Here is an 18,541-nt window from a genome sequence, read left to right on the forward strand (position 1 = left end):
AGGAACCATATTAAAAGGCTGCAGCATTAGGAAGACTGAGGATGGCTGGACTAAGGGATGGAGCGGTATCACTGGACCTCCTTGTCCCTCTTCCAATGTGACCATATTGAATAAATCTCCTTGTTCTGTTTTTCATTATTAATTTGGTTCTTTTAATTGGCTTATTGAGAATGGGTAGCTAAACCTGGCTTGTTGGAGCATAGGCCATGACCTCTAAGTCCTGTAGCAACTCTCTATGAGTTTGTAAAGGTAGATTGACTTTTCCTACCTGGAGGCTCTCCACCTGTAATTAACCTGTGTTGGTTCTGGTAGCCAATGCAGTATTTTTGTAGGCTTACTCCATAAAGAAAAAGGTTTCCACTGTAGTGTTTAATAGGATGGGTCCCAAGTGGCCCGGGCCACCCCTACTGGTGAGTGCGGCTATAGTTGGAGAGCTGTCCACTCAGAGGGGGAAGGGGCCATCTCAGGGAGCCAGTGCAGCTGCCAGGACCCAGGCCTGTGGGCACCGACAGGGACAAAGCCGCTCTGAACTTCCTCTCAATGGGTGCCTGTTTCTAGGAATGGGGGCAGGGTGACTCTGCCCCTCTCCTCCCCCTGCAGGACGTCCAAGACTGGACACTAGAGCAGAGGAGGTCCCACACAAGGGAAGGTGCGGCCCTCGCCCCTCCAGGGTTGGCCCATGAGCTGGACATTAGGGGGTGGCACCAGGATCAGTTTCTGGGGTCTGGGATAATGATTGGTCTCAGAAGAGGGGCGGGCGCAGGGCACAGCAGGGCTTCCCTGACCGCAATGCCTAGCTGTTGGCTGAGCCCTTAAGGGCTCAGACTGCAGGAGTCACTGCACTGTCGGGGATAGGGAGAGCAGGGCTGTTCCCTGGGGTGAGGGGCGCCCAACTGGTGCTGAGGCTGGGTGGGCGTCGCTGGTGGGCAGACCCCTGGGCGGGGCCTGGGGTTACTGTGGGCGGGGCGTTAGTACCGCCCCGAAGAGGCGGGAGAGAAGCCAGAGTCTGGCCTCGGGCTGGGCGGTACTGCAGCTCCCGCCGGCCGGCTTGGTCCAGCTTTGTCCTGCGGCCCTTTTCCAGGCGGTCCTGGCCGCGCCCAGCCCCCTCCAGCCATGCCGCCCGCGGGACCCCGCGGGGCCGCGCCGCTGGCTGCCGTCGTCCTGCTTGTGCTCGGGACTCCTCTGGGTAAGGGATGGGGAGCCACACGGAATGGGTGGGGTGGGGCGGGATCGGGGAGGGGTTAAAGGGACCGAGTTGTGTCCCTGGAGACTACCCTGGGGCTATCCTCAGGCTGTCCCTGCGCCGGTGCTCCTGGAGCAGGAAGAAAGGGCGCTGGGAGGTCGGACAGTGGGAACCTGACCCCAGGCGCTGGGTTCGGCTTCAGGGAGAGGGGGATTTTTAGAGCTTCGAGGCCGAGGCTCTCAGGGTGGAAACAAAAGTGAGCTTTCAGATTCCCAAGACAGTGGGGCTGAGTGTGGCCAGAACTGAATTGAACTGGTGTCCACCGGGCACCCAAACCCCTGCCCGCAGCACTAGCGAATGAAGACTGCTTGTGGTATCTGGACCGGAATGGCTCCTGGCATCCGGGATTTGACTGCGAGTTCTTCACCTTCTGCTGCGGGACCTGCTACCAGCGGTACTGCTGCAGGGACCTGACCTTACTCATCACCGAGAGACAGCAGAAACACTGCCTGGCCTTCAGGTGGGCTGTGGACTCCCGGTCCACCCCCTCTCAAGAGGCACTGCCTCCAGTGCCCACCTCCACATTCTTAGCTGAAGGAGTCACCAGGACTCCAAATGGTGACAGAGCTAGCTGATTGGTGTTAGTTACCACGGGCTTGCCTGGGCTGTTTTCAGAGGCTTTCTGGATCCTTGCAGGTCCTGGGAGGGAACGTACTGGGTTAGCACTCAAACTGCAGAGAAGCTCTGGCAAGAGGTCAGGAGGAGGACTTGGGTTTGGTTCCCAGGCCACCTTCTTACTAGCAGTGTGAGCTTGCGGAGACACTTGCCCTCTATGGATCACTGTTACCTTTTTAAAGGATATGGAAATTGCTACATAGGCCTGGTGGCTCACACCTGTCATCCCAGCACTCAGGAGACTTGAGACAGGGGGATCACCATGAGTTCCAGACCAGTCTGGGCTACACAGTGAAACTGTTTCAAAAAACAAACAAAACCAAAGTTGCCCAAATTAAGATTTTGTTACTCCCCTCACCCACCCAGCCCAGCGCCGAATTTGGATTTAGGTCCTCATACATGCCAACATTTCTTCTGTTCAGCTACACTGCTAGCCCCCAAATTCGTGGTTTCAAAAAAATTTTTAAGAGAACTACAAACATATAAAACAGATATAAGGGGAAATGTCAAGTGAGATTTGGTAATATTGACCCTACATTATTTCAAAGGCTCCTTTGAGGCTAACACATTTTAAACCTAACCAATTAAAGTGTAGATGTAAAAGCAGGGGTAAGTGGGCACACTAACTACAAATCCCAGCATGCTTCACACTAGCTAGCCAGAGAGCATTGCCTCCTGGGAAGCTGAGGTCTATGAGTGTTGGAAGGTGAGAGGATCTGTTTTTTGTCTAAAGTCCCAAGACCATAGCAGGTATCGCCTCTGCTGTAATCCTCTTTGTGGCTGTGGTTGCCACCACCATCTGCTGCTTCCTCTGTTCCTGTTGCTACCTATACCGAAGGCGCCAGCAGCTCCAGAGCCCGTTTGAAGGTATGCGCAGTATCAGGCAAGATGCACCCGAGACGGGCCGGGCTGATTCCTGTAATGGGCACCAAAGGGAAGGAGGATGGGTGAATTCTCTAGCAGTGAGTGTTTCTGTGTGCCTGCACATGACACCCAAAAGTGTGTGCAAGTGAGCCGTGGAGTGTTAGACTGTGTCCAGGAATGTATGAGGACACGTGATTGTGCCCGTGTATGTGCACACACATGAGCATGCAGGCATACACAGGAGTGCATCTGTTGATGGTAAGTGAGCAGTAGATATAAGCATGTCTGTGACTGAGTGTATGGGGTGGGGTCTGTAGTAGAGAACATTACCAGTGCTTTGGATGTGTATTTGAGGGTTGCGTGTAACTGCCCAAGCCTGAGGAGCATGGAAACGATGAAACCATATGTGAGATGAGTGTGGGAGGAGAGGGCTGGAGGAGGACTCTCTTAGTGGCAGCTGTGCTGTGTTACAAGATAGCAGCCTCTGGAGCTTCCCGTTTTTACCCGAGTGGGACATTCTCCAAGCTAGACTCTGCCTTCTGAGGGCTCTAAAACCTGCTGAGGGGAACAAGCTTGGTCAACACAGACTGACCTGCATAGCCTCATACATAGCTCTCTGCTCAATTCTGGGCAAGCGAGCTTTGGGAGGTGAAGGCCACACTGGTCACCCGGGAGCCTGCCAGGCAGTTGTCAGGGTGCTTACCTTGGTTTCCGGACAGGAGGAGGTTTCCATTGGAGCTGGGTGTTTAAAATGCTGGTCCTTGTCTCTCTTCTAGGCCAGGAGATTCCCATGACAGGCATCCCAATGCAGCCAGTATACCAATACGCCCCAGACCCCAAAGCTGGTCCAGCACCTCCACAGCCTGGTTTCATGTACCCACCTAGTGGTCCTGCTCCTCAGTATCCTCTCTACCCAGCTGGGCCCCCAATCTACAACCCTGCAGGTAAGTTCTCAACCTGGAATCCTTGTTCCTGCTCGTCCCCACCCACCCTTGCTTCAGGACCTCCCTTGCCACCTTGCTCCTGGGTGGATTCCCTTCCCAGGCTCCTCCCATTTCTTCTAGGCATCTCTTCCCATGGAACCTACACACCGTGAAGGGGGGAGGGTACCCTGTGCCCCACTGACCCTCATCCTGTCTCCTTGGTTTTCAGCTCCTCCCCCTTATATGCCACCACAGCCCTCTTACCCAGGAGCCTGAAGAAACAGCTGTGGCTCTGCTGTCCCTTCCATGATGCCGTTTTCTGTGGGAGATTCCCCATCTGTACCTGCATCCAGCCCTGGGGGTGGGCATGTGTCTTCTAGTCACCAGGCCCCAGATCAAGCCAAGCCTTGGGCCCTCCTGGGGACAGAGCCCCAGAGAAGTGGAACGTGAGCCGAATTGGACCCAGACTATGAATGAGGGGTGGGTAGGGAGGGCTTGGGGTTCATGAGCTATTTTTACTGGGAGACAGGGAGTAAGGTGAGAGCTTGGGTCACGGTCTCTATTTTCAGTGGTCCCTCTGCTCCCAGGATCCCAATGAGAAGGTCGGGCGCCTCCTATTTGCCCTCTTTGGGCTGAGGTGGAGAGAGTGGGGGGGGCTCTATCAACAGTTGGCCACAGCCCTTCCCTCTGGCTGCCCCACTGGCCAGAGCTCAGGCCCTGCTGGATTAAAGCTGTAATGATACAACTCACATCAGTGGAATCATTGGCCCCATTCACCCCTTCTCTTAACCCTGCCTTCTTCTGAACCCAGACTGCTGCCTGCTCCACATTCCACAGCAGGGGAGGGCAGCTCAGTACCAGTGGGAGCAGAGCTCCACCATCAGCCCCATCCCAGACAGAACCCCTGGGGATCCCTTGGCTGTTTTCCAAAGCAAGCGAGGTGGATTTGTGGCAGCTAGGAAGGGCACTCACCAGCGTTTCGTGACCAGGCCTCTGGGACACCTGAGGCGCCACCAGCTATATAAAGGCACCTGTCCATCCAAGTACATCTAGATTCAAATTTGGATCTCACCACTATCTGACCTTGCGCATCTGAATGTGTCTCCAAACCCCAGTGCCTTCATCAATAGAATGGGAGTGATAGCGATCAGAAAGATGATATACAATGGACCTGAAACTATGACTCTGTCCTTCCTTCCTGATCAGAGGCCTAGGGCTAGGAGCCAAGCAGCAAGAAGTGGCGGCCCAACAGACTGGTGTAAGGTGTGCGTGTCAACTGCTTGATCTTCATGGATGCTAAGGTGTCAGGTCCTTCAGGCCACACTAGGGACCCAGGGAAGCTAGGCATAAGAATTGTGAAGGCTACCTAGCAGTGGGGACCTGGGAGTGGCAGTGGATGTTCAGAGCTGTCTGTCCATCTTCCCTTGTTCTGATACTTGAAGTCATAACCTTTATGCTCTGCTCTCAAGACATCTGGTAACAGATGTAGGAAAGGGAATTCCATAATTTTGAAGTTTGGCAATACTGGGAATAGGACTTGGGGCCTCCGGCTCGACAGTTAAGTGTTTTGCTCCTAAGACACACTCCAAAACAGTTTTAATAGTTTTGATTCTAGCAGGGAGACCGTCAGCTTACCCAATATCCCCTTCTCCCAGTTCCCTAAGTTCAGCCATTTTTTTCAACCACCCTCAGGAAATCTAGCCCAGTGCAGCCTCTGGCTTCAGGCTTCTGGCAGCCCTCTAGGTTCTAGGTTAGGGACCTTGTGCTCACCATGCCCTCAGGGCCCTCTGTAGCCACATACCCAGGGGACAGCTCCTCTTATCATATAATCTAGAAGGCAGGAGTTTTGGGGCCTCGGTCATAGACTCCCCTGGGCAAAGGTCTGCTCCTGAGTAAATTCACAGCCTGCCTCTCCTCAGTGAAATCAAGGGCACACGAGTTTGCTCCCTGAACATGAACCTTGTCACAGAGGAGTAGCTGATACTCCAGGGGACAATCCTAGGCCCACAGCTACAAATTCACTTTCTCTGTGGGAGTAGGGAAAAGATGGAGCTGGTAAGCACAGTTGTTCTTCAGTCACCCATGGGAAGACTGTCTCTTCCTGGAAGTTGAGAAGGTGACAGGTACAGGATGAGGTTTCCCAGACTTGGGGAGAACCGATGTTATTGTACGAGGGCCTTAACAGGACTCATCGTCCTTGAGTCAACAATCTATGACAAGTTACTTTGTATTGTAGGGTGGGAGGCAGGTGTACCCCAGCCAGAGCTGCCAGTGAAGGGCTGTCTCCGGTTAACACAACAGAGCACTGGACATAAGAATTCTAAGAAGAAACTTTCCAGGGTAGACGGGGAGGACTCAGCAGAGTCCCGTCACATGCTGGAGCACCTTCAGTGAGCATAGCATTCAGTCTCCCCCAAACTCTAATTTGCAGTGTGTGTCGTTGGAGAAAAAAAAAAACCATCCCTGCAAGACCTGAGGAAGCCCAGAGGGGGGATGTACCTGTCCTTTCTATCTCTTAGCACCCCTGAAAACCCAATAGGCATCTCAGTAAGACAAGGAGGGCTGGTGGAGGGGGAGACAGTGGCCCTTAAGAACTAGGAAACTTTGCTGGGTGTGGTGGTGCATGTCTTTAATCCCAGCACTGAGGAGATGAAGGCAGGTGAATCTCTGAGTTCGAGGCCAGCCTGGTCTATAGAGTGAGTTCCAGGACAGCCAGGAACTCGGCTCCACCGAGAAACCCTGCATCAATTAAAACAACAGTTAGGGGACCCTAATGATGTAAGTGTGGTCTTGCTAGGCTAGGAGGAAACATTGAACAGTCTAAGGACTGGTAAAGGAGATTTAGTTGAAGAGGAGGGGTGTTTGTATACAAAAACATTGGCCTATAACTGCATATGTGAGGCCCTGGGCTTGTTCTCAGCTGAAGCACACACAAACCCAGACAAACATGGACCCGTTCAGGTATGGGTGTTCATCCGGGGTGAGGATGGCAGAACTCCAAGGAATTTGTAGGAGTTTGGGTGCTGGGGGAAAAGGAAGAGGAAATGGAGGCCTGGAGAAGGGAATTCCAGAAGGGGAGAAGGCTTTTGGACAAGATGGGCCTCCCAAAGGATGTGCACCCCCTGGTCCTGGACCTGACTTCCAGGCTGATTTCAGCTGAATAGCATCTGCTGTCAGGGATGGGAACTGTGCTCGGTCCTCCAGACAGTGACAAGAGAAAAGCATGGTCATGAGTTAGTGGCCCACATCCACATCTTAGTTCTCAATGTGGCCAAGTGAGCGTGGAGACTGACCGCTCAGGCCGAGACCTGGAGCCCTTTGATTGCCCTAGCTCAACGCATGTTGAGCGCCTGTGACAGCATGAGAACCTCTGCAGCCTCTAGTGCCCACGTATGGCCAGTGCCAGACAGACCCTTGTCCTAGCTTTGGCGTCTCCTGGCAAAGGAAAGTGGAGCGAAAATTAGGAGAAGGAATTTCTCAGTTTGGGGGCAGGAAACATGGAATGGAACCCAGGGAAGAAGACGGAGAAGGCTGCAGAGCCTGAGGTCAAGTGTCTTCTCCGTGGACCAGTATACTCTCAAGGGGGACCTGGAGTTGAGTACGGATTCATTAACTTGAATGAATCATTTGCTTTCTTTGAACCTTTTTTTCCCGTTTGTAAAATGTAGCTGCTGGATGGGGATAGAGCTCTTCTATTGCTAGTTCTGGCCGTCCTCTGTTTTAGGAAGGAAAAACCTGGCCGACTCGTGACTGCAGTTTCGTGTGCGGCAGGCCGACAGCTGAACACGTGGGGCGGGTAGGAACGCTTCTGTGCATCCCGCAGGTCCTGAGCGCAAGCTCCCGCTCAGCACTTTGCTCGTGCCTCAGTGCTGCACCAACAGCCAATGTCCTTTCCTACCCTTTGGTCTTCTACCCTGACCTCCGCCGCAAGCTCCAGGTCCAAGATTTAGGCGGCTCTGCAGAGTAGGAGAGCCTGGGACGCAGTTTGCCTCGAGGTGGCGCTGTGCTCCCACAATCATCCTTAAACGCATTCAGAAATGATTACATCATCCCAAGCCTAGAGGGCTCTGAGAGGAGGTAGGGAGTGGCTATTACTCCCCCTCAACTAAATCGTGTTTCCACTTGGGTAAAAAAGCAAACAACGACAAAACAATGCAAAGGTGAAAGGTTCTAAAGGACACTTGAAAGCTAGAGATTAGCCTGGTGCAGAGGCACACGCCTTTAATACACAGAGGCAAGGTCTGAGTTCAAGGTTAGCCAGATGGATAGATGGATAGATAGATAGATAGATAGATAGATAGATAGATAGATAGATAGATAGATAGATAGATGATAGATAGATAGATAGATGATAGATAGATAGATGATAGATAGATAGATAGATAGATAAATGATAGATAGATAGATAGATGATAGATAGATAGATAGATAGATAGATAGATAGATAGATAGATAGATAGTGAAGAGCTATCATTGGTCCATTTTTCAGCGGCAGGAAGGCATGAAGACCTCAGTTCTGTCTCTTATTAGCCATGTGTACGTGCTCCGATGATTAATTCTATCTGCAAAACTGAAGCTATTGGCTTCCACAGTAGAACTGAAAGATCAACAGAAGGCACCCGTAAGCATCTAACTAGTGCCTTGTACCCACCAGGTGTAACTCGTGGGCTTGGCTCCAAAGCACACTCCTTGAGAGCTGAGAGCCAGCCCTGGTTTCTCTCCTCCCTTGGAGCGAGCTATTCCTTAGGCAGCAGGTGAGTTGGGGAGGAACAGGGTCAGAGTAGACCCTGGATGTGAGTTGTCTTTCTCTCATTTAAGCCAGACATAGGAAGATCGGACCCCACATATATTCCATCTGCTTTACTCTCCACTATTGAGGCCAAAAAAATGTAGGCAGAGAACCTGTCTGTGACCAAGAACCAAGGTGGCAGTTTCATGGTGCCACAGTTATCTTCAAGCCAGTGAGAGGCTTTTGTCGTGAGGTCAGTGCTGGGGATGGAACCCGAGGCCTCCGTGCTAGGCATGGGATCTAACACTGAGCTTCACCCCTAAATGGGACCTTGGTGGCTGTGGCGGCTCTGCCTCCCGCTGGAGCACACTGGCCCTAAGTCACGCTGGTGCAGATGCTGCCCCTCACTGAGTCACCCTGACTCTCTGACTGTGCCTTCCTTGGCCTATAACTGGTGTGAAGAGCTGGCCCCGAGTCCACAGTAGGGAGAGTCATAGAGTGATCAGCCCTGAACGTGCCTAATATAGCCATCCCAGGGCCCCGTGCGCCTGTCTGCCCCGTCTCCCCTGAGAGCAGCTCTGGGCATAGATGCAAGGCAGAGAGACGGCTGAGAAACAGACCCGTAACACCAGGTCAGGAGGGTGTCTCCTCAAGAGTTCAAGCCCTCCCCCATACTGCCCTCTCTGCAGTGATGCACAGGTTCCAGGAATGGACCTTGAATGGTTTGGCAGAGACCCTGAGCTTTTGGAGGCCTTCTAGGGGACCTGGAGCGAACATTAGGTCCATTAATACATAAAAAAGGTGAGGCATAGCCACTCACAGCTAAAGGTTTGTATATATTATCAAAATCTTATGGAAAAACAGATACATAGCGATTTATACAGCAGCAGGTGGTGTGAAGAAAACGTCTGCTTTGGCATCAACCCTTCATGTCCAGCTGCTGTCTCTCTACTCCCGTCTGGAGCCTACCCTCTATCAGGCGTGTCCGACCGTACCTGCTGCCCAGGTATAGCAGATGAAGGGATTTGTAGCATCCTCAGCTCTCCTGCCCTACCCTTGGACCCCCATGCCCTCCATCCTTCTGCCACTGGCCCAAAGAGTGCCACTGGCCCAGCAGCTTTCCCTCAAGGGCTCCTCAGAGGCCTGAATCCTGGCCCTGGAGGCAGTAAGGCTGGAGTGGATGTGTGGTCCCTGGGAGACATCTTTTCTGCGTCGTAAGCCTTTGGCAGCATGCCTGCTACATGGGCTCTGGCAGTGCCATCTTCTCTGTGATGTGCTTAAAGAATTCCTCTTGTCCAGAAACTTCAGCTCCAGGTTTCAAAGCAATTTTTGGAGAGCCTCAGAGACAGGAAAAGGAAAGTGAGAAGAAACAAGGTGTCTTCCCTCGAGCGTGGCCCAGGCCTCAAGCTCTCCCATGGTGGACAGGGACAACTGCAACAACTCAGCCAGGGTGGGGTAGTGGGGGGTCGGTGTAGCCCTGGCACAAGAGTCTGGCAGTCACGGCATTGGCACCAGTGCCTGGCTGCCTGGTCCTATTGAAGCAGCTTGGGTACCTCCACCTGTAAGGCAAAACAGAGATGGGTTAGCTCAGAGAGCCCAACAGGGCGCCCTAAAGTTTAACTTTCCTCCATTGCAAAAGGATACCACCCAAAAACCTCAGTGTGTGTCTGTGGGGTGAGCGCATGAGGTATTGACAGCAAGGGAACATTTCCCTTTCTGTAAAAGCCAGATAGATGTCAGCAAGTAGCCTCCGGATTACAGTGGGGTGTCTATGTTTAGGGGCATTAGGGTATCCTAATTAGGATACTCAGTTAAGGTATCCTGATTAGGGTGTCCAGTCAAGAAGACAAACAACTCTGGACTCTATAACTCAAGTGGACTTCCAAGGAGACAGGGATGTGAGAATCAAGAGGCTGAGCGACAGTCATTGTCCAAGACACTGGCCATTTAAAGTAAACTCTTCCAAGGGGTGACCTGTAGGATATACTAGCCTGTGGACTTGAGTGGATCCTGAGATTGAACAGAATAGAGAATCAAAATTAGTTTTGTTTGGGAAAAAATGGAGAAAAAGAAAGCCTGCAGGCCAGCCTGTGGCAGCCTTACACATAGAAGCTATTCTCCATTCCTAGGGGGATGCAGGTTTGATCACAGGTAGAGCAGGCAGGGGTATGAAGTGGGAGGCCAGAGGAAGAGCCTTAAAGGAAGCAAGGGCCTTGACGCTAAGAGAGGTGAAGTGGGCTGAGGCCCTGGGGCCTGACATGGGCTCCTTGACATGGGTTCCATCTGTAACCCACTCCCCCATCTCCTACAAGCCTAGAACTGTCTGGGCTCCACAGCTGCGCCCACCATCACTTGCCTTCTTCAGCTGCTTAAGGTTGCTGGAGCGGATGGCAGCCAGGAGCTGGTCACGTGAGTTCTTCTCCTGGGCAGGGAGCACTTTGTCTCCCATCTTCCTCTGGGTAGCTGGTGAAAGTGAGTTCTTTAGATTCTCCATGATAAGAGGTGGGGCCAGGGGAGGGGGCGGGGGAGGCGGGGCTGCTGGAGCGCCCGCTGTCTTGGGTGAGTTCTTTGGAGCAGACTTTGGGGATGGCTGGGGTGAAGGTTTGGGGGAGCCCTTGGCCAGAGCCCCAGCCTTGGGTACCTCCAGCCGGTCCTTCTTCTCTCCGCTGGCTTCCTGGGCCAGCTTTTGCTCTTGCAGCCGTTTCTGTCGCTGCTTGTCCATGTTGCGGCTAAGCAGGTTGGTGACCGTCATCCGGGGCCCAGCCAGCTCAAAATGGTAGCCCAGCTTCAGCAGGGTGGTGTTCTCCTTGAGCAGCTTGGCGATCTCCATCTCAGTCTTGCCGCCACAGATGTGCCTCTGGTTGTGAAAACGCAGCTCTGTCAGCGTGTTGTTCTGGAGGAGGGCCCGGAAGATGGCCAGGATTCCTTTGCCAGTGATGTGATTGGAGTCCAGGTTGAGGCTGGTGATGGTCTTATTGGCCTTGAGCATGATGGCAATGGCAAAGGCCACATGGTCATCAGCCCGTGTGTTGGCCAAAGCAAACACCTTGACCACAGTGTTGAACTCCAAGGCTTCAGTAAACCTGACCAGGATTTCATTGGTGATGCAGTCTGAGTTGTTGACGTTCACCTCCGTCATCTCTGGGTCGTTGTTCTTCACTCTCTCCAGAGGTTCATCAAATATGCTGGGCGTTGCTTCCTCCTCCGCTCTGGCTGGCCCTTCAGAGGGCTTGCTGGGGCCACTGGGGGCCTGCTTCTCTGTGGCCTTGGTCTTGCTGTCTTCCCTGCCGTCTTTGTCAGGTCGGTTCTCGTCCGTCTTAGCCTTCGCTTCCTCCTTTCTGGAGTCTCCGTCTCCGCTTCCTTTTTGTGCGCCCTGATCCTCTGCCCTCCTGTCTGTGCTCTCACTTGGCTGTTTCTGCCTCCCGTCCTCCCTTCGGGAGGCTGTGCTCCTGCTCTCTGCCCTTAGCTTCTCTTCCTCTTTCTTGCTAGGCTCCTTCACCTCCTCTCTCTTCTTGTCTTTGTCTCTGCTCGAGCCTGCGTTCCTGACACTCCCCGTCTTCTCTTCTTCCTTCTTCGGGGGGGCCACTGTCCTCTCTTCTCTGCTGTCCTTCCCAGCCTCCTTCCTGTCCACCGCAGCCTTGACCCGGCCCTTGTCAATGCCCCTGATGGTCTTCTCCTCCTTGGGCTTCTCTCCCCCTCTGCCGTCAGCCTCTTCCCGGTCCCTGGAGAAGCTTTTTTTCAAAACACCCTTCTTGGGCTCCTTGCCCAGGTCTGAGCCCTGTCTGGGGCCTAGGACCTTTCTGCTGGCATCGCTGCCCTTTTCCTCTCCGTTTTTGGCATCTGTCTTTCTCTCCACTTGCTTGCTTTCCTAAGAATTCAGAAAAGAAAAATAAACATGGCAGAGCCTGCTGCAGAGTGAGGCGAGGGGGTGTGGGGCCCTGCAGGGAGGGCTTGTGTAAGTGCCCTTGAGTCTCTGAAGGACGTGTGATTTGGGGAAGATTGGCAGCCTGCCTGTTGAGTTCTGTAGTTCAGGACAGGACTCCAGCCTCAGAGAGTGGGTGGACATCAGACTCATGGCCACAGCGTTGAGCCACGTGTGAATGAATGCCTACAGAGAGAGCACAGCGCCTCCATGGAGCATTCTTAGACCTTTTCTGTCACGGGTGAATAATTTAGAGCTTCCTGCTATGCATGGTAAACTGAGGCAAAGGAGAAAACCACTCATGCTAGCACGGTTTGTTTACAGTGCTAAGTGCTTGTCATTATAGATTTGCTTGCATTTATTTTGGTTTTTTTAAAGACTCATTTGTTTGGCTGGAGAGATGGCTTGGGGGTTAAGAACACTAAATGGGGCTGGGGCGACGGCTCAGAGGTTAGGAGCACTGGCTGCTCTTCCAGAGGTCCTGAGTTCAATTCCCAGCAACCACATGGTGTCTCCCAACCACCTGTATTGAGGTCTGGTGCTGTCTTCTGACCTGCAGGGACACATGTAGGCAGAACACTGTGTATATAATAAATAAATTTTAAAAAAAAACACTGAATGTTCTTCTAGAAGACCCAGGTTCAATTCTCAACACTCTCATGGGGTCCAACAACCGTGCATAACCTCAGACGCCCTCCTCTGGTCTCCTTGGATACCCAGGCATGTAAGTGGTATCCTGACATACATGCAGGCAAAATGCCTCTGTACATAAATCACAATAAAGTATTTTGTAAAAGATTTTTTAATGTGTGAGTGTTTGCCTGCATGTTTGTATTATACCACGTGCCTGCAGTTTTCACAGAGGGCAGAAGAGGGCATTGGACCCTGGAACTGGAGTCAAAGATGATTGTGAGTATACATGTGGGTGCTGAGAACCCAGCCTGAGTCCTCTGCAAGAACAGCAAGGCAGGGCCTTGGAGTCACAGAGATCCACCTGCCTCTGCTTCCCAAGTACTGGGCCTAAAGTTATGCATTACCATGCCTGCCAAGAGCACCAAGTGCTCTTAACTACAGAGTCATTTCTCCAACCCCAATTTTATTTTATATTATACATTAAAGCCAGGTGGTGGTGGCGCATGTCTTTAGTCCCAGCACTCAGGAGGCAGAGGCAGGCCGATCTCTGTGAGTTCAAGACCAGCCTGATCTACAAGAGCTAGTTCCAGGACAGCTTCCAAAGCCACAGAGAAACCCTGTCTTGAAAAAAAAAAAATATATATATATATATATATAAAGGAGGCCAGCAAGATAAGATGGCTCAACAGGAAAAGGTACTTGCTGTGCAAGCCTGACAATCTTTTTTTTAAAGTAATATTTTCAGTCTTTTTTTAAAAGGATTTATTTATTTATTATGTATACAGTGTTCTGCCTGCATGTGTGCTTGCACACCAGAAGGCACCAACTCATTATAGACGATTGTGAGCCACCATGTGGTTGCTGGGAATTGAACTCAGGACCCCTGGAAGAGCGGCCAGTGCTCTTAACCACTGAGCCATCTCACCAGCCCTGCCTGCCAATCTTTTGATCCCCAGATCCCATGGTGAAGAAAACTCTGACCATGTTCACCCGCATGCACAAATAATAATAATAATAACAACAATAATAAATTAAATACATTAAAATGTCAGTTATTTCATTTATTCTGCACTCATGATGAGTGTTTCATATCCTTCACTCTAATCCAGCCCTGCTCCCTAGGGGAGTCAAGGGCTTTGGATAATGAAGTGTGTGTGTGTGTGTGTGTTGCTAAGAATCAAACCTCAGACCTTGCACAAGCTAGGTAAGTGTTTTTACTGCCAAGATACACCCCTACCTGAAGCCAATACATTTGCAAAAAGTGTGGGGGGGGTATTGGAATGATCAACATAGTGTTGATAACATTTTATTTTACCATCCAAGGATATTTCTAAATTCTATTCTTTCTACTATTGAATGCATATGCATGTATATATGTCCTTGAAATAAGAAGGAACTAATTAACCGGGTGGTGGTGGCAATTGCTCTTAATCCCAGCACTCAGGAGGCAGAGGCAGGCAGATCTCTGTGAGTTTGAGACCAGCTGAGTCTACAAGAGCCAGTTCCAGGACAACCTCCAAAGCTACAGAGAAACCCTGTCTCAAAACAAACAAACAAACAAAAAAGAACTAATTAGCTAGACATAATAGCTGTACCTTTTCATCAAATATGTGTCTTCAACAGTTCATAATTTTGTTGCCTTTACTCTTTAGTAAGAACTCTGATAAGTGGCACATGCCTCTAGTTTCAGTACTAGGGAGGCAGAAGCAGGAAAATCTGAGTTTGGAGCCAGTCTGGTCTACATAGTGAGTTCCAGGCTAGCCAGGGCTACATAGTGAGACTCTGTCTTAAAAAAAAAAAAAAGTACTGCTAGAGACAAGTCCCTCTGTGGAGAACCCTGAAGTCCACTGTGGGCAGCCTGCTGTAGTGGGATACAGGGTTGCATGACTCCACTGTGACTACAGATGCTGGGATGCTGACGTTACTTGGAAAGGCCCTAGGATGGAACCAACTGAAGACGGTAGAGGCTTGAATGTTCCAGGCAGCAGAGGCTACCCGACACCTCCAAAGAGCAGTGGTTCTCAACCTTCCTAGTGCTAGGACCTTTTAATACAGTTCCCCATGATGTCAGTGACCCCAACCATAAAGTTAGTGTTAGTGCTACTTCATAACTGTAATTTTGCTGTTCTTATGAAACGTAATGGAAATATCTGCATTTTCTGATGGTCTTAGATGACCCAACAGCTTAGGACCCACAAGTTAAGAACCACTGCAAGTCTGTACCTATTTCTTTTTTTTGTTTTGTTTTGTTTTGTTTTGTTTTTCAAGACAGGGTTTCTCTGTAGCTTTGGAGGCTGTCCTGGAACTCACTTTGTAGACCAGGCTGGCCTCGAACTCACAGAGATCCACCTGCCTCTGCCTCCCGAGTGCTGGGATTAAAGGCATGCGCCACCAACGCCTGGCTGTCTGTACCTATTTCTACAGTACTTGCTTCTCATTCCTAGTGGAGAAGCAGAGGAAGTAGATTATCTGTGATGGAGGAGACAGGCTGTTTGAGTAGCACCTAGGGTGCAGACCCCAGAGTACCTGGACTGCTAAAGATTGCTTGTGAGGTCCTTTCCTGCTGTTTCCTTTTTTGTTTTGTATGAAGAGACAGGAAGGGCTGTTTTCTTTCAGGTGTGCTCAGGTGGGTACAGGAAGAAGGGAAGGCAGGGTTTGGAAGAGCAACACTCCATGGTACCCTTCCTTACCGCCACCCTTCCCAGAGAGGATAGAGAAGAGGTTGATCTTACAGAAACAGTTTGTACCGACATTACAAACACCATAGGTTCCTTGGTTTCTCCACCACAATCACAATAGGCAGGCAAGGGCTGGAGGCCTGGAAGACACCCTTGGACTGCACCCCTTTCAACCCTAAGCCCAGAGTGCACTCCTGCACTGTCACCGGGACTGTGACAGTATTGGATCAGAGAGCTCCTGTACTCCCACCGTGGTTCCCAGGAAGCTGGGTTTGGTCCATCAGTTTACCTGCAGCAGTTTTCCTTTTAGGGCCCCTCTATAAAGACCTCTTTAGATTAGCCTGGGACTCGCTTCTCCCATCCCATCTCACCAGTCCCATAATGCCTTCCTCTTGTGTAGGATCATGGTGGAAAGCACTGGGTGAGAAAAGCTCTGGGGGTCTGGTCTGGGGCAGAGCCAGCTACCTTCCTTTCCTCCTCTGTTCCAGATGTGCCTGTCCATTGCACACTGCTCAACCACCCTCCAAAATACCCAACCTGCTTGGCTCAAAGGTTTGGCTTGAAAGAGGCTGAGATCCACAGAGATGTTGACCAACTGCACCTGGCAGGCTTAGGCAAAACTGGGGCTTAGGCCCAACTGTCTCATTAGCAGCCAACAAGTCACTGACCTTTCCCATTAGGGGTCAAGGCTTCCTGCTTCCTGCTCCATATTCCTCTTGCCTGAGTGCCACACCATCCACAGAGCTTCACCTATCACCCCCACCTCCCACAGCTGCTCAGAACCCCCAACCCAAACTGGATCTCTGAATTTTAACCTTTTCTCTTCCTAGACCTCACATCCCGACCTCTCCCCCTTGACCGAATTAGACACCAGCTGTCACTCCTCCAGCTATACCCCTGAGCTGGGGTCTAGGTTGACTAAGATCTACCAAGAGGTGTGCCAACACTTTAAAAAGAACCAAATGTAAAAACGGGCTGAGTGGGGGTGGGGGTGGGGAAACGTTGATTAATCACTGCTTTCCTCCAAATAGCCAGGAATGAATGGGGCTGTGGCGTGTTGGAGCAAGTGCAGCCCTAGGAGCTCAGACCTTGCCTTAAAAGGAGAAGGAGCACAGACTGCTCCCAGGCCTGGGATTTTGCAGAGCCCAGCTCCTTGCACACAGCCAAGCCTCCTCCTCTATGCTTATCTGTGAGGGAGTCTGGGCTGCCTGCTTGCTTTTGTTTTTAGGATTAGTGATGTGTAGCCTGATGGCTTCCCCAGGTTATTTTTGCCGGTGTTGGCTATCTCTAGGCCCTGCCTGACCTTTCATCATTTATAGCAAAAGGATTTTAGGTTAAATGTGACAAAGAACTAGAGGACTAAGGTCCATCAGCCTTCAGATGAGAGATCTAGATAGTATGTTTGTTCCCTCTGGGGAAAGCTTAAAGGTCACAGGAAGCCCAGCGGGATGGGTCTGGAGCCTAGAGTCATGCACAGGGACTAAGCTGTGGAAAGGATGACTGTGGAGAACCTCTGGTAGCCTGTGACACATGACAGGACCCCTCTTGGGGTCAGAGGTGAGAAGCAACTCCTCACCTGTTTCCTCCAGGCCTATGGTCATGTGATGGTGTCCTATTTGCTAAAAGCCCTGGGGATTTCAATGAACAAAACACAGCATTGTCCCCATCACCAGACCAGACCCTCTTGAAGCTACTTCCTGTGAAGTCATTATCTGATCACAGAAAAGCTACCATGTCAACATTTCCAGCACTAACAGTAGAGAAAAGAGGGGGAGTGGAGGGGAGGGAGGGGACCGTTGTGTCTAATTGAAAGTCCCATAGACATAAGAGCTCACTGAAGGCAAGAGTCAAGGGCTCTGAGTGCTGTGGACCCTTTAGCTCAGGTTAAGCCTATCCTAGCCATCTCTTTCTTCACCCGATCTCCCCTGGAGTCTCCTGGGTCCCAGACTGCTGTGAGGAGCGAGGAGCTAGCTTGCAGATGGCCACTGGAGAGCTGCTCATAGGAAGACTGGAGGGGAATTGTCTTTGCTTATGAACTCCTCATAATGACAGTCCTCCTCAGCTGTGATCCCACTGCCTCCAATTCAGTCACATTTGTTTCTTCCCCAAAGCCAGTCTGAGGTAACCTTGATTCAGAGGTTCAACGCCACTCGTGGTGCATTTCTAGAATCTGGGAGGCTCCAGAAGGCTTTCCAACTTAAGGCAACCAGATCGCCCCAGCCTGAGCTCCAGATTGGGGCAGTGTCTCTGGGTCCCCATTCTGTCTCTGTTGGACATTCTTTCCAGGCCTTAGCAATGTTGGCGTTAGCCTCGGTGGTCTGTGGAGTGTCATGCATGGCACGGGCCGCCTCAGTGTGTGGGGATCTAGAGCTTGGCAGGCTTCCTCTTGCCTTTGCTTTGGTCCTGCTTCCTCCAGGATCAAGGCTGGTTTTTAGTTTGTTTGTTTTGTTTTGCTCTTTTGTTGTTGTTTTAACCAGGAAAGAAGCAGGTGGTGATGTCTTCTGGTCCTGCTTCCAGAATGCAAATCCCTTACCACCTATCCATCCTGGTCCTATACATTCTCTCAGAACCCAAAATCTTGGTCCCTTGCTTTTCCTAGGAAGCTGCTCTGTCCTACTCCCCACAGATGCCCCATGACCTCCCAGTATGACCCCCCAAAGTGGCCAATGCCATCTGTTTACAGAAGGGAGGGCAGAGAGGAACTGGCTTTACATCCCCTGGGAGAACAGCTCCTTTTCAAGCTGGTGTGAAGGGGAAAACAGCCAGCCAGCCAGGGCTTACTGGGATGGAGCGAGTGGACTCCCTCCAGGCTCCTGCCTCATTATACCTGAAGTGACAGCAAGATTCTCCTGGAGAGAGACTGCTATAGCATGCTGGGGACACAGAAGTGTCCCGTGCGTGCGTGCGTGCGTGCGTGCGTGCGTGCGTGCGTGC

General features: G+C 51.4%; 2 protein-coding genes across 3 annotated transcripts in view; one reads left to right on the top strand and one right to left on the bottom strand.

Annotated features, from left to right (window-relative positions):
• Nucleotides 1-978: 978 nt before the first annotated feature.
• The window catches only part of Shisa4 (shisa family member 4), a 41,651-nt gene continuing 24,088 nt past the window's right edge, over nucleotides 979-18,541 (top strand). The window contains exons 1-5 of one of the 2 annotated variants that reach the window (XM_005073400.4): nucleotides 990-1,186; nucleotides 1,532-1,703; nucleotides 2,592-2,725; nucleotides 3,499-3,666; nucleotides 3,875-4,394. In XM_005073400.4, coding sequence (XP_005073457.1) covers nucleotides 1,114-1,186; nucleotides 1,532-1,703; nucleotides 2,592-2,725; nucleotides 3,499-3,666; nucleotides 3,875-3,921 — 594 coding nt within the window. In that variant the 5' untranslated portion in view covers nucleotides 990-1,113 and the 3' untranslated portion in view covers nucleotides 3,922-4,394. Of the gene's footprint in view, nucleotides 1,187-1,531; nucleotides 1,704-2,591; nucleotides 2,726-3,498; nucleotides 3,667-3,874; nucleotides 4,395-18,541 lie in introns of those variants that run through there. The other variant, XM_040737607.1, reaches the window with a different exon arrangement.
• The window catches only part of Lmod1 (leiomodin 1), a 39,356-nt gene continuing 30,005 nt past the window's right edge, over nucleotides 9,191-18,541 (bottom strand). Inside the window, 2 exon segments of the mRNA XM_005073399.4 lie at nucleotides 9,191-9,933; nucleotides 10,731-12,242. Of these exon segments, the coding sequence (XP_005073456.1) occupies nucleotides 9,907-9,933; nucleotides 10,731-12,242 (1,539 nt within the window). The 3' untranslated portion in view covers nucleotides 9,191-9,906.

Source organism: Mesocricetus auratus, unplaced genomic scaffold, assembly GCF_017639785.1.
Source record: "Mesocricetus auratus isolate SY011 unplaced genomic scaffold, BCM_Maur_2.0 Super-Scaffold_100676, whole genome shotgun sequence".
NCBI classification, from domain to species: Eukaryota; Metazoa; Chordata; class Mammalia; order Rodentia; family Cricetidae; genus Mesocricetus; species Mesocricetus auratus.